We start from the raw sequence: 24,035 nt of genomic DNA, 5'->3' as shown, positions 1-24,035 counted from the left end.
TAAAAAATCTTTTTATTATCCCTTTTTTTAAAAAAAAAAAAAAAGGCATTTTTCTTAGAATAAACACAGTCCAACAAATATATGCTCCTGTAAAAACTTGAAAATGAAGATAAATTCAGAGAAGTCTTTAGATGCTACCTCATATTCACACATGCAGAAATCTTTTCACTTTAATGTCTCCTTTGTCTTCTTGGTTATATTGTTTTGCTTTGGTGGCAATTAGAGATGCTACACTTGAAATTGTTACAGTCATGCCACTAGCGACCTCTCAATGCAAATTTTAGCCTTTATTTGGAGAATCAGAAGTAAAAAAGAAAGATCAATACCTGTGTAATCCATGTCACAGTTTGTTTTATTTAAACACTCTTATTTTGCTTGTTGCCTGTTGTCATGAGCAGATACAAAATAATCTGGCATAATTTCTGCCAAAAATTTACTTGTCAAAATTCTATGAACAAATTTAAAGTAAAATAGTGGTTTTTGTTCAGATCAGCACAAACATTGGTACAGCTTTAGTATATTGTGAAACTCTAGGTACATTCATGCTGGTAGATTACAATGTCTGGGAACATTCCCAGCTATTGGAATGTGACTATTTATTCTGTTAATTGTCAGAACAACACTTCGTATGGCTTTGGCCCAGCTGACTAGCACTCTTTCATACGATTCCTAGGCACAGTTTGGGAGTTCACATGAGCCTGGGACCATTCCCAGCAAGCGGTTTGGTTAGAGCCACCTGTTTGGGAAGATAGAAGACTTTAGTGGTATGGATATGGGCTGTTACATGCCACTTGGCCTCAATGCCAGATGGTGGTCCTTGAAACTTATTTAGCAAATAAATGTAGCTGGTGCCTTCCAGTGGTAAGGCTAATCAAGATAACTTTTGTTCTTCCAATGTATCCCAGAGGAGGAGAGCCTCCATCAAGCTTCTACACATTCTTAATGTGTAGAAAATATTTCATATTTTTAGACAAAAAAAAAAAAATAGTTTATATCAGATATTGTGGGCTCGTGCCCTTTCTGGCTTTGAAATTATGGAGTGAGGTTAGATTTGATACAGTTTTTTGAGTTCCCATTGTCAGAGAGCATCTAATTTGTGGAAATACCTTTTTTTGCTGCAAATTCTTGGGAGTGCTTCATGTTATCTACCGGTCTTGTATCTATCTTACTAGGCTGTAACTATAGTCAGACTTTTTCTTCATATTTGTTTGGCTTGGTCAGACAATTGAACAGCTGGTGACAGTGATGTTGTATTAGAACATGACCAATAAATTTATAAAGAAGCTTAATCTGAGGGAGATTGTAATATTTGAAGAGATCAGTAACACTGCAGTTCTCTATCTTCAGACTCGCACATGAGAAAGCGTGGTATATGTCAGCAGAACTTAGAGCATGGCTTGTCTTCCTCACTCTCATAAATAAGTATAATGGAAAAATTTACATTGAATTGTTTCGAAGTCTTGGAGGCTTTGTTGACAGTAGGTTTTGTTTATAGGAAAAGAAAACAAGAGTGAGATTGGCATTTCTTTTCCTTTATTAAAGGGAAATTGTGGCGGTCTTACACTAATGGTCTAACTGCCCAGTGGAGAATACAGTTGTCTTCTGCTGGTTAATCCGCTGCTGAGTTTAGTCCTTAACTGTATAATAAGACTGGTGTTCCAGAAAAGTTGCAAAACAGATACACTTGTGAGACATACAGGATATGCTTAGTTGAAGGACTACTAAGCTTTGCAATGGTGATATCTCAATAGCTTAGCAGTTCTGGCATCTTAGCATGTGGTTTATATTTTGATGGTGCCAGCAAGCCCATGACTATTCTTGGAAAAATGGGTGAGTCAGTCCCTAAACTGCTCGTAAGCCTGCCCCGTGAAGAGTTTCTCCAGAATAATAGTACTACCTATATAAAGGTTCTGGAGTTTGCTTTGGTTTGGTTTTTGCTTTTTCAAGGGGCAATTGCAGAATGGCTAACTTGAGTAATACAATGTACAAGTAGAATCGATAACTGGATTGAAACCAAATTGATTCTTTTGCTTATAGCTGTGGAAAGTGTTAATGGCTAGTTACTATCAGATACTTAGTCCATTAAATTATGGGTGCCTGGGTTTTGCTGTGTGCTGCTTATTGGGAATGTTTGCACCAAATCAAAATAATTTGACCTTTCGGCCATTTTAATTCGTTAAATTTGTTTGGTTTTCTTTCCATAGATCACCCTAGATTTTCTAATAAACAGGCTTGTTTAGTTCGTGTTCTTGTGTTGCATCTGTGTATGGTGCTTTGAATGCAAGAAGTTTGGACACTTGTACTTCTTTGAAAAATTATTGTTATGATTGCTGGAAAACTTTCTTCATTGAAACTTATAAGTGACTGGATTTTATTTTTTTTAACTATGGGTAGGGAAGGCTATGAGTAGAAGGGAAGGTAACTATTAGTGACACTGACAATTTTAATCGTGTTCTGAGGGTGATTTATTTATGTTGTTGCAAAAACAAGCCTGCCATGCCAGCAAGCTTTTAATTTTTTTTTCATCCAGACCTTTCCATTTCTTGAGCTTGGCTTTTGTGAATTGCTGCCCATCTGCTAGTAGTAAACGGATGAATAACTGACGGCCTGTTTCCAGTTGGGCCATGCCGGTTCCATGCCATCTGTTGTCCAGCAGCACAGGAGCTTGGAGGAAAAGGATTAGTTTCCTTAAAAGAACTTTATTCGGCTTCCTAGATGCAATGTAGTTACACAGTTTTGTTTGTGGGTTTTGTTATTTTTTTAAACTCAATTTATTTGGAAGAAAATACTCTTAATGGCAAAACAACCCTCTGAAGGAGTAAGCACTTCTAAATAAAATTTGAGCAGTGTTGCCATGATGATGTTCAGCGGAAAGAGAACTTGCACCTACATGAGATGATAGGTGAAACCTGATTTATAAATTTCTTGTTAATTTTGATGCCATTGGAGGGATTTGTTTCCTTTGTTGCTTTGGGAAAGTAGCCTAAATTCATCAACTCAGATTTTGTAGGATATGTCCTGTCCTGTCTCAATCTCTTTGGGGCAGGTCATGTGGAGCTGTTTGCTCTATGCAAACAAGGGACATGCCAACTATGTCAACTGGCAGCATCTCTCAGATGCTGTCAACTAGTTAAGAATAGTTCAGCATATGTTCTGAAGCAGTGCTTAGGAACCCAGGCATAGCTGCCCAAAGACTTAATAAGACCTAATGGAATATCTTTCTTTTGATGTAAATGAACTGAATTCTTTGATCTTCTTGGCAAGTCACATGAAATATGGTCTTATTTGGTTTTGTTTTAGGAAGTGAAGCAGGAGAAAAACCTTCTTGACTGTCAACTTGAAAAAAAATTGCAAGAGATCCACCAACTTGAGGAAGAACTAAATATGATCAAGCAGTCTCTAAAGCAGAGCCAGAATTTTGCAGAAGAGATGAAAAGTGAGTTACGTGTTTAAATTTGCAGAACTCCTGTTGCATGTTTAATGACGTATGTTTCCTGCAATCCTGTAAGTTTCATTGTGAATTAAGTAAAAAGGTTTCTACTGTGGGATATGATTAGTGTTTTAAACCAACATTAAGTTTGTCCTAAATGGAAATTAATTTTTGTCTATGAACATATACAGTTCCTGAAGATACACAATTCTGAAATTAATTGAAGTGTACTGGACTTACCAGCAAAACGAATTTCACAGAATCTATTTAAACCAGAAAACTTCTGTTTTGTAATTCTTTTATGTGTTTCACAGAGTTTAAAAAAAAAAAGGTAGGAGCATGTTATATAACCACCGATAGTTGAGTCTTGCTTGCAGTGTTTGTTTCTAATTGAGAACACAGTTTTTCAGGAATTGAGTTGAAATGTACCTTGTAGTTCTGCTGATTCTGACTGAAAAAAGGGGGTAGATTCCCACTTGTTTCTGTGCATCCCACTTGTTTCTGTGCATCAATCAAACTTCATGTAAGATTTCAAAATGAAGCTTTGAATTTGATTCTGTTCTCCTTAAAATTAATGACCAAACTCTTCATTGCCTTTCAACTGATGATTTGTTTTTGATTGTATAGAAAATTTGCAGCCTTTACCAGCTAGCTAGTGGAACGTAATGCCTCCCCCCGCCCTGTACTTATCCTTGGTGCTTCTTAGTCTGTTCCTATCAAGGCAAGGAAACAATTATGACAATTTGGAAAATGACTGTGTACAATTAGACATTCTTTGGCAGAAATGGAGTATAAGACTGTCCGTAAGAAGGTCACATACTGGAATGAGACCTGTCCTGTTACGAAAAAAAAAAAAGGCAGTTCTACTTTATATAAAAATTTGGTGAAAGTGAGACACAGAAACAACAGGTAGTTACACCTGAGAAGTAAGGACTGACAGGCTTGGAGTGCACACTTGTATCAGACTGTAGAGTGGAAAGTTGACAATGTCAATGAGTACATGGTGTGCAATAGCCTAAGGTGATAAATCACTGGATAAAGTATTGTTTATAACTTGAGAGTAATGCTTTGCACTAGACTGAGAACTGAAAATAGTAAAAGTAAATACTAATATTTCATCTAGAAAATTATCAGTAGAATTGCCAGTATTGACTGGCAAAGATTTGATGGTGTTTTCTTTTACAGATAAGAATACTTTTCAGGAAGCAGAGCTGAAGTTACTGGAAGAGAAATTTAAAAAGCAAGAGAGCTCCCTTTCACTGGAGAAGCTGAAAATAGCTTTAGCTGACATGGAAAAGCAACAAGATTCTACCCAAGACCTGCTCAAGGAAAAAGATAACCATATTAAAGAACAAAACTGTAAAATAAGTAAAATGGAGGAAGAATCAGAAGCTTTGCAGAGACTCCTTGGATTCAAGCAGAGAGAATGTGAAGAATTGCAAAAAGAGGCTACTGCTTTTTCTCAATGGAAAAATGAAAATGATCATCTTATAAATAAACTTAAGTCTGAAAAGGAAGGTATGCTGACTCATATTAATGACTTGGAGAGTTCCCTTCAAAGTCAGCAAGTCAAAAATCATGAGCATAGTGAGAAACTCAGAATGATGGAAACTGAAAGTGGCAGGAAAAGCACAGAGATTAGAGAACTTAAAGACATGCTGGAATGTAAAAGTGCAGAATTAGAAGAACAAAAAAAAGCTTTTGATGAACTTCAGCGGAAAGCAGAATGTTCTGATAAAAAGTACTGTAAAGAGATAGAAAATATGTCCTGTAAAATATTCCAGCTTACCAACCAAGTTGGTGAACTAGAAGAAAAGTTACAGTTAGCCGCAAGTGAAGGACTGCAAAGGGAGCAATGTTATCATGACCTGCTTGGTGAATATGAAAAAATCTGTTGTCTTGTAAAAGCAAAAGATACTTCAGAAATGACAGAAGATGGAGAAGTTAATTTACAAAGTGGTCAGGATAAAACTGTTTTATATAATACGCAACTTGCAGCGAATAACTCCATTGCTGAGGATCACGGATGTGCAAGAGCTCTTCTAGAAGTAGGAAAAACTAAGGATCTGGCCATTTTACGAGATCAGATCTCTTCTCTTGAGATTTCTTTAGTGGCTCAAAAGCAGCTGAATTCAAATCAGCAGCAGCAGTATGAAGACTTACTGCAAATAAAGGGTGAAACGGAAGAAAGATTATTTAATGTAGAACAGATGCATGAAAGCTTCATGACAGAAACTAAACAGCACATTAGTAATCTGCAAGCGGATATTTCAGCACGTCAGAAATTAGTTGAAAAAACTTTAGCTCTCCTTGAGGAAAAGGACACGCAACTGCAAACTCTGAATGAAAGATTAGAAAACCGACAAGCTGAGCTTCAGGATTTAAAGATCAATAACAAATTGCTTGAGGATTCAGTAAGACAGCTGAAGCTCATGTCTGGAACATGGGATTCAGATAAGAAGGACATGTCTTCAATGATTTGCTCATATAGCAAAAAAATTGAGGAACTTACTGAAGAAAATGCAACCCTTAGGGATTTAAGCAGCGCTTTAGAGCAAGAACAAATAACTTTACTGGAAGCAAATAAAAGTATTTCTGGTAGTTTAAAGGAAAGAGAAGAAATCATTTCTGAAATGTCCAGAAAACACAAGGAGGAAAGACAACGTATTGAATCAAGAACTGAAGAAATCAAAACAGAGCTTAAAGTTTTGCAAGCAAAGTATAAATCGGTAGAAGAAGAAAATGCAAATGTGATAAGCATTCTGAGAGAGCAGACAATTGAATTTGAGGACAAGAAAGCAAAATTAGAACAAGAGAAACAGGTATTTAGTGAGAATAAAGCTATCTTATGTAAACTAATAGCCTCAGAAGAAATAAAAAAGGATTTGGTTCAAGAACTTCAGCAACTGCAGTCAGAATTTTCCAGTATCCAACATGAGCCTTCTACAGAGCTTGACTGTTTAAGGCAGGAAATGTTGAATGTCAGGGCAACACAAAACACAATGCAAGAGAAATGTGGTATCGTATTTCAAGACAAGGAGCAATTGGGGAAGGAACCAGAAACAAAAAGTGAACCTCTAATGTGTGATGTTAGCTGTGAATGGAGACTCCATTCAGAACAGTTGAGGAAGTCCCTGGAAGAAAAGGACGCTGAGCTGAATAAATACCAAGTTAAACTTGAGCTTCTTCAAATGGATTTTGAGGACAGGGAACTCTCCCTAGAGAACTACAGGTTAGAAGTGATGCAACTGGAGACTGCTTTAAAAGGCATGGAAGTAGAACTTGAGAAAAGTGTGAGAGAGAAAGAGAGACTGCAGCAAGAACTACTGTCTGTTAAAGAATTGAAAACTTCAGATTCTCCACTTACAGTATTAGATGAAGAGGGCTACTCATTGGAGTATAATTATGACAGTGTTTCCCGGAATTGTGGCAAAAGAGGAGGAATGGATGAAAGTTATTCATCAGTCTTGCTGGCATCCTCTTTGCAGGTAACGATAAACAATCTGAGCGAGCTTGAGAAAATGTGTGAGAGGTTGCAGAGTGAGAACGTTGTATTAGCCTCTGGATTTAAAGACTCAAAAACCAATGGCATCACAGGTATTAATAAAGTGTCAGAGGAGAAAGAGAACATAATGAATGCAGATAAAAATTTAAAAGTGGAGAAAGCTATTTTTCCTGATGAACTTATGGATCAAAGTGATAACAGTGATCTGAGAACATATTTTGATGATAAGGAAATGTCCTTCAGACTTAAAGAATGCAGTACTGGACCCAGTTCTGACTACGAAGATTTAAAATTGTCCAGTAAAGAAGTTAAAATACACTTTGCTGAAGTAAGAGAGAAGCTTTTGTCTTTCCAGAATGAACATATAAAATTATACGAACAACACTGCAGTATGACCTCAAAGATATCTGAGCTAGAGTCTTGTATTGAAATACTGAAGGCAGAAAAATCTGCGTTGTCAACAAGTCTGAGCAATGCTCATATAGATTCTGTAAGAGTGCCACTATCTTCAAGCCAAACTGTCACGCTGTCTAAATTTGATGAAACTAAGTCCATGGTTTCTTCCTCAGATCTTTTTGAAAGTCCCTGTTTTATAGAAGTAAGTGAGGTGGGTGATGCTTCTAACAGTGGTATGTGCAAATGGACAGAGGAAATGAATCAGTCGGACAGTTCTGCAGAAGTAATTCCAGAAGGTGCAACAAAAGTTTTGGTTGAAAATTGTCATAATGATCACAAATTGGAGACTGTTAGCGAGCCCAGGAGTATTACTCCTAGAAAATCTAACCTTGAGAGTAGAATTGAAGAACTTCAGATGCTGTGTCAGACATATGAGAAGGCCATCAAGGTGCTCGAAGACCAATTTCACATTCAAGAGAATATGAAAAATGAGGAAATACAAGAGCTGAAGAAAGTTATACTTTCTGAAAGAAAAGAAATAGATCATCTCAAACAGCAAAATCTGTCTGACAAGGAAGAATGGCAGCAGAAACTGAATAACATGACTATGGAGATGGAGTGCAAACTGGCAGCAGAAAGAAAACAAACTGAGAATCTGTATTTGGAGCTGGAAGCAGCAAGACTCCAACTACAAGTCCTTGATTTAAGTTCTCATTCACTGCTGTGCACGGATATTGAAAATGTAAGTAATTGCTGTCATGCAAATCAGTTTTATATAGACCCTTTGACTTATGGTAAGAGAAATTTAAATTTTGTAATTAAATGTGTTTAAAACTGTGTCCCACAGACGCGGTACTTTCTTCAGAGAAAACAGAAAAATAATCTGTACCTTGAGTTCTGGTTTATGCATCACAGGGTTCATGAGAAATGAACAACATGATGACAAAACCAACAAGTTTAGTCTACTAGAGTTGTGTAATACTTTGTGCTACTTTCTTGGTTTTTCTTCAGGTCTGTGTCAGTGTGGATCCTGCTGTGTTAGTGGGTGTGCATGCACTGTATGTATCTGTACTGTGCGTACAAGCTTAGATCTTTGATCTAACACAGTCGGTTAAAGATGCACACACTTCCCGTGTCCCTTCGTGGGACAAGAAACTAGGACTGCTTCCACACCTCTAGTTCCTTTCAGTACCATCAACAGCAGAACAGAACGAGCTGGTAGCAGAACAGTTAATTTTCATTTCAGCCTCAATTCCTTCAAAGTACTGAAGGGAACAAGAAATTTGGGAGTTGTCTCTGTCTTTCTTTTTTTTCAGCGCTGTAGATGGTGTGCAACCAGTGAACTAGATTTTGCTGCTCCTTGTTAAGGAGTGGCAGAATCAAAACTTCACTCAGAATGGAGGAAAACCAGTTTATTCTTGCATACAGTGTATTAGACTAATTCCCCTTAAAAATAAATCTAACAGGTGCATTTTCTGCTTGTGAGAATTCCAGTTTTGACCATTAAGTCCTGTGCAAGTGGCTTCCAGTGCCCAGTAAACGTAGACTCAGAAATTGAAGTTTCACACTGCTTTCACAGTCAGAGCATCTTGAAGCTCTACATTTTGGCCAACTGTGCAACACTGAGCAACTGTTTCTTGCAGAAAAGAAAATCTTTCACTTGTATGTGTTGCTTGCAATTCACATAGAGCATCCACACTGATACATAGACACTTGAAGAAAGAAATACTGTTCCTTACCATACCTAGCTGGAGCTTTTTTAAGATGAAGTACTCAATACAGATCATTCAGGTGCTGCCTTCAGACCCAGTTCTTTTTTGGAGTCCTGAAGTTTTGAAGTTACTCATTTTTATTGTTTCAAATGAGAGCAGCGGGTGGCGCCAAATGTAAGCCCAGCTCTGACAGACAGTGGTAATTTGGAAAAGGGATTGTCTGAGGATTTGGGCTTGTGTCCCTTGAAGATTCTTTGGTGTCTAATAGACGGTGAGCAGTAAACCTTTCCCCTCTTAGTGACACTAATAATTTTTCACTTTGTCACATAGACACCTATTTTCCCAAAATATGGAGGCATGTGAAATTTCTCCCTCAGTATCTTTAAAACCTTTTGGCCAAAGATACATGTGTGTATAAATAAGTGTACATCCTTTCCATAAGAAAGCAGATTCTGAAGCAGAGAAGGATGCTATCTATTTATTTTGCATAAGACGAGGAGCTTTACTAGTTTAAGAAAACTTTTAAAACTCACCTTGTTTTTTTCTTATATATATTCTTTTTCTTTTCCTTTTTTTAACGGATTGATTCTTAACCCTTGCAGAACACTGAACAAGAAAGCAATAGTCCTTATCAGTTGGGAGTGCCTATTGAAAGCTCAGCTCTGAAAAGCAATAAACCTAAACTAATCCCCATTGAGAAAATGGCTGTAGCAGATACCTCTGTGTGTGAAAATGTAACTGAGACTGCTGAAGCAAGATTAATGGAAGAGTATACCGAGAAGATTTCTGGAGAACACGAGTGTAGAAATATGTCAGAAAAAATAACCAGCCCTTCAGACCATGCCAATGCATTGTCATTTTCGAATAGTAGTATGTTTTTGAGTGCTGGGGATTTCTATGAAAATCAAATAACCACTGAAATGCTTCAGGAGGAGGCAAAACAACAGACTGCTGAAAATTTGAAGCTGATCTGTAAGACAGAAGACAGCCATAAACATGTTGATTTACTAATGAAAGTTGAGCAATTAAACTCAGAGCTGAACTTTCAGAATGCACAATTAACTCCGAAGAGCTCAGCTTTTGCAGAAATGGAGAAAGCTGCTGTAGTTGTTAAGGAAGAAACCTGTGACATAAAGGAAAAACTGGAATCGGTCTCTTTCAATAAGCAGCAATTATCTCTTAGAGTAGTCTCGTTAGAAAAAGAACCTGAGAAGGTAAAGTCTGAGCTGGAGATATATAAAGTTAGGTTGTCTAATGCAGCAGACACATTGGATGATGTAGAAATGACCAAGAGAGATTGTCACGAACAATTTCTTGCAGCTGAAAATGAACAGAGGAATCCAAAATCTGAACAAGTTAATATTGAGAACCATGCCTTGTTCATAAAGCATGATATTGAAATGCTTCAGGCAAAATGTCAGCAATTAGAAAGGGAGAGGGAAGTTAACCTGAAAACTATTTCTAGCTTTCAAGAGCACCTTGTTTCAGTCACAGCTGAGGGAAACCATATTAGCCAAGAACTGAGTATTTTGTCTGGAAATAAAAAAGAACTGGATCAGAAGTATCAGAAGCTACAAGCAAAATTAAAAGAGCGAGAGTCAACTAAGGTGGATTCTACTGAATTCATTAGAAGGTTAGAGAGTGAACTGAGGACACAAACGAATCTGCTTGAGACTGCAAAATCTGATGTAAATCAATTATCAAATGAGAAAGATCATCTTCTGCAGAAGCTGCAAAGTTTGGAAAATGATGCCGTGTCTTTCGCCTTAGAAAAAGGAAAACTCCAAAAGGAAGCAGCGGATTTGAAAAAGGAGAAAGAGCTGATTGTAAGAGAGTTGGAAATGATGCAGAGTAAATTAAGTTCATCAGCAATGGAAAATTCAAAGCTTTCCAGATCTTTGGAAGGCTTGTTAATGGAAAAAGGTGAACTTGCTGCTAGACTCAGCTCAGCACAGAAAGAAGTAGACCAAATGCGATATGGAATTGAGAAGCTGAAAGTAAAAATTGAATCCGATGAGAAGAAAAAACACCACGTTGCTGAAAAGCTGAAAGAGAGTGAACGGAAAGCTGACTCTCTTCTGGATAAAATAGAGAGGCTTGAAAGAGAATTGGAGATGTCAGAGAAAAATCTAGAAGATGCAATTATTCAGTCAGAGACTGCTAAAGCAGAGGCAGAAACGTTAACAATGGAGATGGAAGAGATGACTGAAAAGCTGAAATGTTTTAACTTACAAATTGATGACCTCACCTCACAAAAAGAGTGCTTGGCTAAAGATTTAAAAGAAAAGCAAGAAAGAATCCTTGAACTAGAGTCTTCGAATTTGACTACAGCAAAACTGTTAGAAGAAAAGGAGGAAGAAAAGATGCAAATCAAGGATGAGTTTGAAAATACTGTGGTATTGCTGAAATCTGAGCTCAAAGATATAAGCGAGAAATTAGAGTTTTCTTGCAAGGAGGAAGCAGATGCTAGAGCAAAAGAGCAAGTCTTGATTAATCAGGTGGCTCGTCTTGAGCAAGATAAAACAATACTATTACAGGAATGTCAGGAAATAAAAAATGAAAATATCAAATTGGATCAAACGAGGGAGGTACTTGTTCAAGAATTGATGGATTGTAAACAAAAACTCGATGAAAATGTGCAGGAAAATGGTGCCCTTCAAAAGCAGGTGAAAGAAACAGAGGAGCTGTCTTTACAGCTGACACACATGCAACATGAGCATGAATATTGGCACCAGGAAAAAAAAAGGCTGCAGAATTTGATTGCTGAGTTGAAGCTGAAGGAGCAACACTTTTCTGATAATGAAACCTTTCCGGATATCCTGAATGTTCTAAAAGTGTCTTATAAGGACCTTGAGAAGGAACTGGAATCTACGCTTTGTGAAAAGAGCACTTTATGTAAAAAGGTAATACCATTTCCATTAAGGTAGAGTTCCCTTTTTAGGAGTGGGATAAAGTGTCCTCTGGGCTTGCCACTTCCTTAATAAATTATATCTTAAAATAACTTTGACCTCAGACTTTTACAGTAAGCATCCTATTTTTAAAATTATGTTTTCAATGCAATCATGAGTTTGCATTGAAGTTACAGAGCTGGAAAGCACGACATTGTTTTGTGTAGGCTGAATGGGAAGGTTGCTTGAAAGTAGGCATAGAAGTTTAAGTAACCAAATAATGCAGGATAGTTTTCCTCTTTCCTGTAGAAGAAAAAGAGGAAAGACAAATTAGTATTGGGTGAGTGAGTTTTTATTTCAAGAACAAGTGCTTTGGGAGCTCAAACGAAAATGAAACAACAGTTGGACACTTGCCATGTGCAAACAGCATTAGCCTGTTGTGACTCTCGCTTGGAGTTGGACCAGCTATGGGAATAAAATAACCCATCTTAAAAACTGCTTGTTGCATATAAGAAAATTCTTTGGAGGTCGTGACACATGTATTAAAAATAATTCTGGAAAATTTAATTTCAGGTGAATGAACTGACTGAAAGTTGTACTGAGCTGCAAGTCAAGCTAAGTGATACTGAACAGAAGATTTCCAAATTACAGGAAGAACTTACCACAGAAAGAAACAAGCTTGCTGAAGAAATACAACTTATTCAAGAACATTCAGAAAATAACAAAGTTAGTTACTCCATGTGTAGTATTTCTGTGTTCAAGGCCAGATGCTCAAGGCCAGTAAATGTGTGGAGGTTGGTCAAGGGAGCTGTGGTAATGTACAGTATCAGAGGTTCTTGCTTCCAAATTTCCGAAAATTTAATGTTCTCTTCTGAGATAGAATGGTTAGTTAATAGTTTCCCCCTCTTCCTTCTGTCGAAACTATGTTTTCTTGGCATAAAGGCCACAGGTGGATATCTAGAAGTCTTTCAGTGCCAAGGAATTGTCTACTACAGGCATTCCATCATCAGACTGAGGATGTTGGATAAAAAAATGTAACATTTCTCAAGTTTGTTTTAAAACTAAACTACTTTCAGTGTTCCAATAGCGTTAAAGTACTTTCAGGACAAAGTCAAGGAAGAAACAGTTTTAGAGTCTTTATTTTTAATTTGTTCATATTTAATTCTTAGAGGCTGTTTTACCATCTAGACGATTGTAGGTCTTATTTGTGAACAACATTATGTGTTTAAACCAGCTTAAGTGGTCTTCTGACCTACTAACATTATTTACAAAATTTTATAACCAGGGGCTTGTTTCTGTTGTGGTGTTGAGGATTTTGAGTGGGAAAGGAGAGATTTATGCAGCTTTCAGAAATCCTGTATGGAAATACAGGCCAGCTGTCCAAACAGTAGAGATATAATAGTGGATCGAGATGAAAATGCTTAGAAAGTTTTGTCATCTTAAAGATGGTGAGGAAAGTGACCCTTAACCTCTCAAGTCGCTCTCAGAGGGAACAATGTTTGGAGAGGTTAAGCTTTGATTTTTGACAGTGCTGCTTGATTTAACAGTGTTGACAAACTTGCACTTGGCGTACCCCTCAGATCATAACGTTTCTTTTTAGAAGACTCTCCTTTGCCCTCCTATCCTGCCTTTTGTGTTCAGATGTTCCATTCTTTGTTTACAGTGTGTTTAGCCACTGTTAAATACTTTCTTCTTACCAAGTTGTTTTTGGAAATTCAAAGACGTTTTGGATGTAAAGTCGAATAGTTTAATGCGTCAACTGTTTCTCTATTGAGAAAATTCTAAATACCGAAGAGTGTGCTATTACTGTTTACAGATTCAGCTGCATCTAACTATGTCAGAAAAAAATGAACTGACTAAGAGTTTGGAGATGGTCCAGAAAGAACTACAAGAAAAAGAAAATGAAATGAAAAGAGAAATATCAGAATACAAAGACAGACTACTTCAAGCAGAGAAAGAGCATCAGGACGCTCTGACAGAAGCAAACCGAAAGGTAAGTCAGAAAATGGGAAGAACGGTGCTGTGAGTTTTTAATTAAATTCTATGTATTTTACAAAATTTTGCTGATCCTGTTGCAAAAGAAATTGTCTTTGCTAACAATATTTCTATATACTTACCTCGGAACTCAGTAAGTGTCAAATTAACTTTTTTCCATATAGCAAGCAGTGAAAGGTGAATTTACCTCAGAACTTGGTAAGTGTTAAGTGTATATATAATTTATCTGGAACTATATTTTTGAAAAAGGGAAAGCAACAGTATGTTTTAGTCCAGGAAATGGTGGTTTTGGTAGGAATGGGGAAGAAAGATTACCCGTTTTAGGATACAAGGGCAAATTTGTTGGATATGCATTTGTCAGCCATGCTGTGTACGAAGAGCCATCATCTTTTCTGCGGAAAAACCTGTCTAGGAATACGTACTTGAGGCCAGTAGGACACAGGCAAACAATTTACTCTAATTATTTCTTAATAATTTTCATTCTTGTGAATATAAAGTAAATTTAAGAGCAAGTTATGGTAAAATATAAGGGCTTTCTAATGGCAGACTTCTTAGAGGCAAGATTCAGGTATTCAAAATGTATACTTGAGACAAATTGCTCTTTCAGTTTTAAACTCCTCAAAACATGCCAAGCAAATTTGCTGTGGAATTCCTGTGGGCTGTACGCTCTTAAGTACATCTTTAAAATACAACTCAGTGTCCTTTTTAGTATCATAGTAATTAGACACACTTTCTTTCTCTAGAATGAAGTAAAAATTGAGGCCTGTCAAGATAAGATGAATTCGCTGGAGCACCTTATCAGCTCACAAAATTTGGAAATTGAGCATTTGAAGTCAAATAAAGAAGAACTAAATAATTCCCTTAAAGAAGCTAATCTAACCTTAGGAGAACTCCTAAAAACTAAGGTAAGAAAAAAATATGTAAGTGTCTACATGAGACCCAAGGCACTGTGTAGTAAAAAAAAAAAAGTAGGATTTGGAACCAGCGCTCCAGAGCTTTGGCTTGACTTTGGTACAGCCTTTGTTTCACTAATGAGAATACAGAGCATGGAGGAAACAGTGTTACTATTGATCTACATTAGAAAAATTCTGTTATGCATGCCACGACTGAGATCACCTAGAATTGGTTTATGTGATACTAAACACAACAGTCTATTGTCTATACTAAATGTTGCAACTGGATTATAATGCGGTTAGAATACACTCAAAGAGACTTTGCGGTGCCTCTAATTTCTGTTTGTTAATTACTTTGATGATAAAAGATACCATGTTCTGTCTTAAGCATTAGTCTTGATACATTGCTCTTGATTCTTGAGAGTTTATCAATTCCATTTTATACAGAATTCTCTAAACGACAGAGCTGTTCTCAGTGATAGAATATGAGCTCCACATACTGTGAACAACTGATAGCTGGGAACAGTTCTAGATTTGCTTGGTTTGCTTTCTGGTAGCACAGTTGAAGTTTAACTGTCCATATAACTGAATTTCTGTATTAATTTCCCCTGCATTTTTCTCGTCTTCTTTTTTTTTTTTTTTTTTTTTTGTCCTGCTTCTGTCTGTGATTGATTGCTGGCTCCAACTCTGTGCTCCCACTTTGGGAATGAGTATCTGTCTAAATGAACTCTTGAAGAAACATAGTCAATTCAATTTACTTGCAAGTAAACACTGAATTGTAATACGTTCATCTTGCTCAACAGTTCTTTATTCCATAGGGCCCTCCACTGTGGTGTTAATTTAATACTAGCAGTCCAATGATACAGTACTATAGGATATGTGCCAGTGACAGAAAACAGTACCCATGGTAGTGTAAATGTAGCATACAAGGCTTCCAGCTGTGCTCACTGTGTGGTATTTGCACACAAGTTGGTACCAGACCAGATGAGAAGGAGCAGCCCAGGAGAGTGGAAACGGGTGGAAAGGAATGATCTGTTGCTGCTCAGAATAGTATTTTTGAGCTGGAATTTAGAGTGCAAAGCAGGCCTGGGTTATCTTGCCTCTGTGGTAATAAGATGCATTCGGGATGAAAAGAAGGATAAAGGAGACTCAGGCTAGGAGAGAGCACTTCAAAATTTATAGAGTATTGGTTTGAAATCTGTTGCCTGGAAAGCAGCACTTTCTTATGGCATGTCAATGAAGTGATAACAGGTGGAAAAAGGACTACTGCCTCAGAGTTCATACAGCTTTCTCATAGGTAGGATGCTAGTCTTGACATCAGTAATCTGAACATTCATAATTTGTTGGTATATCTGAAGAGAATAAGCCTCCCTTATTGGTATTTGAATTCTTGGTTTTTCTGCTGCGTTAATCACCTGTATGTACCTGTCTAGTAAGAGGACTTTCATGTTTCCTGCAGTAAAGGAGCTGCTATAGTGAGGTTGTACGGAAACAAGCGAACAAGTATACATTACAACCATGCTCTACAGCTAATATTGTGTAACAGTTCAGCTTCCATTTGACATTGTAATGTTTCAATGGAAGAATTATGTTTCTGGTGTAATAACTACATTTCTTATTTTGTAGGCTGATAATATTAACATTATAGTTCAACTGAAGAAGGAAAATGAATTTGCCCACAGTAAAGTGCAGCTGTGGATGCAATCCTGTAAGCAGATGGAACAGGAAAAGGAAATGTTGCAGAAACAACTAGTTGAACGCGACGAACTCTTAAAGAAGAAAAATCTAGCTATGTCGAAGTGTAAGAAAGAAGGTAACTGAATCTAGACTCAATCTTAATGCTTTCTTAGCAGTGCATTAATTTGTAAAACTTTTTTTCCCCTGAAATGTCCATTTGCATATGCAGCTCTAATACAGAACATGATTCTTAACTAGTATAAAAGGTACAACTGCAAATGTGTCAAACATTTTCAAAATCTAGTTCATCTTCTTTCTCTTAAAGTATCAGAACCAAATCTAGATTATGAGTATGTATTTTAAATATTATGTTTTTGTGGTTAAAATTGACTTAAGAAAACCACACCCATGCTTCCTTAATAACTAAAGTTTGTATACAAGTTCTTTTATCATTTTCCAGCAAGCTTTCCCCTCTGATTCTCATGCGTTGTTCTTTATATTTTGGCTCATCTCATGAGATGCACTGTATTGTAAATGATACTTAAAGAAAGTTAGGGGTACAAACTCGAGTGCTCAGAATTTACAAAATGACAGAGAAAACGTTTGCCCATGCACTGGTCAAGGATTCTTTTCAAATTTTGCATGTTTGTTCTCTATTTAGCAAATACATTATTATGTCTAACATATTACTGATTTTGTTATACAGTCACTTTTTTTTATAGTCGCACAGTTATCGAACATGTATAATTAATTAAAAGATGTCTGACCGTTGCATTATAAATTCTTATATATGCATCTTTTTTAATGTCAGTTATATGAATAATGATGTTTTGCTTTGAAAGGTGCTGATGAGAATGCCATTACAGAAGAAATTAAGTTAAGACTGGAAGAATTACAGGAATCTACGGAAGTGAAAACCAGAGAAGCAAATGAGAACTTGGAGAAATACTGCTCTCTAATTGTTAAATATTATAAACTAGAGGAAGCAAATGAGATGCTAAAAACACAAGTCAGTTTGTTGAGTGCTCAGCTGAAACAGCCAACAAGTGATGCTGTCAGCACTCCTTTGCTGAATTCGGGTAACTCATTAACAGCGAGCAATCAGTCTGTCAAAGAGATGAGGTTAGATGAAGACACTACTAAGCTTTCAAGTAAAAGGCAGAGATATGAAGACAACAGGAAAGATAATGGTGAACCAAGATCCCCTGTGCCAGAGACTTCATCCAAAAAAAAAAGGAAGGATGATATCTGTCAAAATCTGCTGGGTCAGGAGAACACAGACGGTGAGCCAGATGGGCTTCCAGAAGCAGTGAAAAAAGGTATTTATAGTGTTTTATAAAGGCAAACGTTCTCTGAGCATAGCAGGTGGCTTTTTTCTCTTTTGTTTTGCTCAATTCGTTTTACTCTGGGTGAGTAGGTGACTATGCAAACATTGTTGGTGACAATGATGGAAGGTGAAAGTAGTCAATGAGAGATGTTCCAGTTAGTGCCAAGTTAGTGTTTGTGGAGCTGTGGTGTTAGACCAGCATAATACGTTTATGTTGGTTTAATAACTACCGTTCTAAAAGTTAAATGGTCCTGGCAGTTGCAGCTTTGTAGTTCCTCATGGTGCATGTATTAGAGGCTAAGCATATGATCTGTAACAGCAACAAAGTTTTGCTGACGGAAGACTTGCTCCAGTCATTTAAAAGCATTATTTGAACCATTCAGTGAAACTTACAGGAGAATAGATGTGGAGTGAATCTAATCTTAAAGGCCACAAGACTGGAGCGCTAGAGTACCATGCTGTGATGGAGTCATTTGCTCCCTCTAGAGCCCCACAGTTCCTTCAGTTTTATTCCTTATGAGGTCAAAGAGGCAGTTAGTAGCTGTGCGGGTTCTGACTGGCAAGTGGTTGGTGGTGAGGGCTGCAGGGGGACTCTGAGGAAGGAGGTCATGGCTGCCCCATGCCAGACATGGTCGGGTTCAGCTGGCTCCAAAGGACAAAACCGTGCACCAAAACGGAACCAGTCAGAGGTGTTTGTCGCATCTCTGTGAAAACGTGAGTAAGAAAGGGCGGTAAATGCTGAGATGAAGGAAAAACAGTGCCGGGGCTGGAGGGACAGGAGTAATGCTGATGCAAAGTATCATACTGAGCAGGGCATGGGGCTGAGGGGGGCGGTGGTGGTCTGAGCAGGGGCAGGAGCTGGCAGGCAGCCCGAGGGTGGCTGAGAGGAGACTGAGGAGTAGATACGACCCCAGAGGGACTACAGCCAGTGGGTTCCTCCATGCCTGAGCAATTGAGTTAAAAACAAGGAGCAGGATCTGACCCCCATCTCCTGCACTCCCATCACCTCACTGAAGGTGTAGTGTGCGGCAAGGCGATTGGAGACCAGAAGCCGGAGAGGAGAGGTGTCTGGAGGGAAGCCGAGGTGTTTTCCCCAAGTGTTTGCTTATTTGTGTGCTTTTATTTCTTTCAATACCAGAATCAGTAATTAAAAGTGTGTTAATTGGCAATACATTAAATCAATTAAAATTCCCCAAGTCGAAACGGTCTTGCCCGCAGCAGTAATATATTAACATCTTCATGAGAGTTCAGTTTCATTCTGCTATGAATGCAATGAAATTAGGTAGCCTGATATTCCATATAAGGGTTCACTGTAGCAGAAAGTAACTGAGAAGATTGCACAAATCAGGGCTTGAAAAATATATGTACGTTCAACTACCTATTATGTGCCCCTTTATAATAAATGCAATTGCAATCATTAAAGGACAAGCCATAGAGATACTGAATCACCTCAACTTCAGCGATCACTCTCAGAAGTCAGGATGTCTAAGTCTACACGTTATTTGCATTTTATTTTCTTACCAGCATTACTATTTTTCTGGAAATACACCTGTTCTGAGGACATATGTGCCAGTTAATGTTTGACTTCTAGGCTAAATAGAGAGATAATAGACAATCTACAACACTATATGCAGAGAAAAATATGAAAAATCAAGAATATCATGTCACGGTATTGTGTTCTGATTAAATTCTAGTAAAACCAGTACATGTTTTCAGACTGAAATTACTCTCCAGATAATAATCTACCTGTAAAGAAAAAGACCAAACACTTGTTTGAAAAACTTTGCTATAGAATTACTGTTGCACCTTGTCTACAGTTTCCAGGGCTTGGATATGAATTTTGGAATACACCAGATCTGTTCAGCAATCTTTTTGGTCCGTTTTCTTCAATCGAACAAATTATTTATTTTAATCAGCTTTTTTTATCTCCGTTGTGAAAAAAGAGAGGATCCGTTCGAGAAAGCGTAACTTATTTAGCTGTTTTTAATAGAAGGTGTTTATTTTTCAGGGTTTGCTGATATCCCCACTGGAAAGGTTAGCCCTTACATTTTACGTAGAACAACCCTAAATCTAAGAACCAGTCCCCATCTGGCTTCCTCAAGTGAGAAATTGCCTTTGCCTACACAAGATGTACAAAAAAGCGGACCAGATAATCTTGGTGAGCGCTCCTGTTTGACACCTGGTGGCAGCAAACCACAGAAGGTAACTTTAAAAAAATTTATCTGGGTATGAAAGCCATGGGGAAAACTAATACATTCACTAAATGTATTCATCTTGCCAAGTAAGTTTGAGGACATATCATCATTCTTTACATTTCTCAGCAATACAGTGAAGATAAGATCATAAATACTGAATCGCTAAAACATGACAGAGGTCTTGACCATGCTAGCAGTCTGCAAATTGTTCCTGTGATGTAATTTGTGACTTCATAGGGAAACCCATTGAGAAATGTAAATTAAATACAGGTATATTTTCAATTTCTTATAATGGATATTAAAGAGCAGATATTCCTTATACTGTGGTTTCTTAGGTTTCAGAAAAAGTAAACAGCAAAAGAATTAACCTCTGGGAGTCTGAGTTGAGGCTTAAAGTTTTCTGCTAACAACTTTTCTTGGAATTTCAGACTCAAGATGTTATAAAAGAACTACAGATATTTGAGAGGCTGTTAAACATGTAAATAGGGAACATTTAGATGGTAGAGAAACTAGACTTTAATGTTAGTGTTTACCAGGTTTTAAGGTTATCAAAACAAATAAAGACTACAGAGTTAGGTTTTGAAAGCTGATTGTTATTAAAAAAAGGTTAGTAACTGAAGTTTACATTAACCTTGCAAGTGTTTTCAGTAATGTGACACACTGCTGAATGTTTCACAGTACATCAGAATAAGGCGTTCTTTCTAAGCTGATGCAAATGCTTTGCAGATTATAGAAAAATGTTCCAACTTTAGGACAGAAATAAACCTTTTATTGTCTGAAATCTCCTCCAAAGTTTTTAACCATGCTATCTCAAGCTGAGCAATAAGAGAATAGTTATTACATATTGATACTTCTTTACATGAGGGCTACATAGAAATACGCCAGTAGATAAAAATTCTTCCAGTTTGCCAGGTTACACAAGAGCATTCTCTTGGCAATCAGTGGAGTCTGCCGCACAGCCGAAAGTGAAGCCATAAAGCAAGACTACAACTTTTTGTTTTGGTGGGGTTTCTTTTTGTTTTGTTTGGTTTTTTTAAATGCAGTTATTTTGTGTTAGCACATAAAGTATGTTGGCAAGATACCAAAAGTAAGTAAAGGCACGAGCCCCATAGTTTAGTGGACATACAGGTTTTGAGGCCAGAAAGCACCATTGGGAAGACGAGTCAGATCAGAGCCATAATTTGTTTTGAGCTATAGAAATAAGAAATCCATATTTTGAAGTGAGAGTGAATCCACTGAATTTGTGTATGTTGTTTCAAGGGTTAATTACCTTACTTGCCAAAATTTGCTGCTTCTTACAGACATTGCCTGGAGGTCCGTGTTTTATTACTGTTTCATTAAGTGATGCCAATGAATTTTATTTACACTCATTTATGTATGTTTTTCTGTAACTTTAGAAACAAAAGGAGGGTCTTGCTTGTAAAGAAACTCAGTAGTGCAAAAAAGAAAGGAAACCTTGGCAGCAGAAAGTTGCATAGTAATCACCTGCCAGCATGGTGTGAGCTTGTTGTAGGCTCTCGCTGACCATAGTCAAGGTTACAGCAAACAACAAGTAATCAGTAATAAATTGCTTTTAATTTAACTGGGGGAGGGATTTCCCAAACAGTCCTCCTCTTTACCTAGGCTTGTATTGTCTAAGTCTAAGGACAGGCTACTCCTTACCTTCAACTATATAGGAGAAATTAAGATTTCAGGGTTGTGTTTTTCCCCAGGTGTGAATAGCAGAAATCATCAGTCCCAGGAATTTGTGCCCTTCTCTCTTGGACATTGCTGGATGTATGTGTTTGCTTTATTTCAAGATGATGTACGTCTGGGAATTTCTGGAGGAATTGTTCATAATATCGTTTCATCGTTTGTTGAAACCATCAAAAAGTGTTGTTTCACGCTTTATATTAATACAGTAAATGGTGTTTCTTATTTTAAAAGTGAAATAAGCCTTGTTTCCTTCTCTTTAACAGGTACTTATATGTACTTCATTTCAGACATGCAGTTTCAAATTGTTGCAGATTTCTCAAGGTGTTTAAAATGTGCCCTGTCATTTTCATATGCAAATTTATTCACTTTCTTATGTGAATTTAATATAGAATTTAAATTGAGTGCTTTGACTGCACATCAGTTAAAATGTGAAAGCAGTGCTTTCTGTCCAGATGTCAGCAAAAAAAGTGACAACTGTGTTTTATATTTGCAGAATACATACAGGAAAAATGAAATACGGATCTCAGTACACAATACCTGGTACCTTAGTAAACAGATTAAGAGTACTGTCTGTTCCCGGTTTAGCTTTTTTCTGCTCCTAGCAAATAGCTTGCCAGCTGTGTAGCAGATATTCCATCTTACACCACACCAAAACGATTGATATCAAGTCTCACTGTATTGTATATTCAAAGGGATAAATGTGTTCAAAATATTTTTTTCTGTTTTCAATGTGTATATATATGTGTTTTGCAAATTCCCAATATTTAGTCTTCTGCAGTGAGTCTTTTGACCTTCTGCAGAAAGCTAACATGGTTTTCCATTACCAGTAAAACAGGACATTTTTGTTTGTGTTACAGGTAAATGATGAACAGCATTCCCAAGCAGTAACAGCCTTTCCACCAATGAAATCTACTTCAAGGTCACCACTTTGCCCTTATAAGCAATCCACAAAAACTGTCTCTGATAATACTAGGGAGAGTCGTATGATGCACAAAGCCAAAAATTCTCTAAATGAACAAGGACTACCCGAGCAAGATGAGCAAAAAGAAAATTGTAAGGTGCAGTAAAACTGTGTGGACTTAATCTCACAACTCAGAATAACTGACGATCAAAAACCAGTTTGTGAAGTAAATATCGGAACTATATGGAGGGCACCATTTTCTCTTCTCCAGTGATTAACGATATATGGGTTCTGCAGAGCCTGTTCTTGAATACTTACTAATACCAATAGTCACTCAAACTTGTGGAATCATAATGAAGGAACAGATATAACTGATCGTCTGTAGAATTTTCTGTAAATAATTCTTCATAAATCTGTTAAAAAAAATTAAACCATGGAAAAAGTGGACTACGTGTTGCCATGTAGTTCATTGTTGCCATTTTTAATGTGTACCGAAGGTTGATTTACAAATGGAAACTAAACTCACCTAAGTATCTCTGAAAATATTAGGTTCCAGGAAAAATGAGGCAAACACTATTGGATGATTTCAAATGGAGCAGTGACTTCATTTGTAAGTGCAAAACCAAATATAAACCCAGATATAAGCTGCATCCAGTGCACAGGTCCAGTGCACGGTGTCTTGGTATCCCTTCTTCCAGATGGAATAACATTGTGCAAGGGGGGATGAGACCTGATCTGAACAAACCCAGAGAGGCCTGTCTGTTTTCTCTAAAACTAAGCAACTGCCAATCCATCTGTTTGTACTTCCCAGTATGCACTGGCTTTGACCATAGCCAAAGGTCTTACAATGTTAATCTTCACCTCTGCAAAATGGCCCTTGGCCAGCCAGTAATCCTCAGCAAGCTGGAGGAGGGCACTATGTACCTGGCCAGAAAGGACACCACAACAACAAACTGTGCTCACTCTACCAATAATGGCTGGCTGCTGATTCTCTGCAGGTCACCCTTCACCCTGACGATGCTTGGCTTCAAATATGTCGCTTTATATGAAAATTGTTGCAGGCTTGTACCTGATGTAATGAGAGTTGATGTGTTGGAGAAATGGTCAGGTGTCAAGAAATAACTGCATAGAATGCCCTGAGTTAGCCTCTTTTCATTCAGGAAAAATCCTATTTGAGATCCCAAAAGAAGGTAACTCACCTGGAAATAGATTTAAGATTCTGCTATCATCAATATAAGAAAACAACTCCATCTAGTTCATCACTTGAATTTAGGATGATTCATTACAAATAAGCTTGCCACAACAAGCTGGTACTTGTGGATTTCAAAGGTCTAATTGGGCTTGCTCAGTAATGCAGAGCAATTCTGTGCAAGAGAAAAGGGTGACATCAACTGAATCAGTCATTATCCAGCTGAACAGAA

The 24,035-nt window shown here is 37.4% G+C and overlaps 1 protein-coding gene across 1 annotated transcript in view; it reads left to right on the top strand.

The window, feature by feature from the left end:
* Positions 1-22,780, top strand: part of CENPF (centromere protein F) — a 43,000-nt gene extending 20,220 nt beyond the window's left edge. The window contains exons 10-19 of the mRNA XM_009279579.1: positions 3,301-3,436; positions 4,616-8,073; positions 9,646-11,946; positions 12,505-12,657; positions 13,748-13,924; positions 14,670-14,831; positions 16,446-16,620; positions 17,339-17,815; positions 19,832-20,025; positions 22,571-22,780. Of these exons, the coding sequence (XP_009277854.1) occupies positions 3,301-3,436; positions 4,616-8,073; positions 9,646-11,946; positions 12,505-12,657; positions 13,748-13,924; positions 14,670-14,831; positions 16,446-16,620; positions 17,339-17,815; positions 19,832-20,025; positions 22,571-22,780 (7,443 nt within the window). The remainder of the gene's footprint in view (positions 1-3,300; positions 3,437-4,615; positions 8,074-9,645; positions 11,947-12,504; positions 12,658-13,747; positions 13,925-14,669; positions 14,832-16,445; positions 16,621-17,338; positions 17,816-19,831; positions 20,026-22,570) is intronic.
* The last annotated feature ends 1,255 nt before the right edge of the window (positions 22,781-24,035 follow it).

The sequence above is a fragment of the Aptenodytes forsteri genome, unplaced genomic scaffold (assembly GCF_000699145.1).
Source record: "Aptenodytes forsteri isolate BGI_AS27 unplaced genomic scaffold, ASM69914v1 Scaffold195, whole genome shotgun sequence".
Taxonomy (NCBI): Eukaryota; Metazoa; Chordata; class Aves; order Sphenisciformes; family Spheniscidae; genus Aptenodytes; species Aptenodytes forsteri.
The sequence above is the reverse complement of the archived record's forward strand: the minus strand, read 5'-3'. Positions and strand labels throughout refer to the sequence as shown.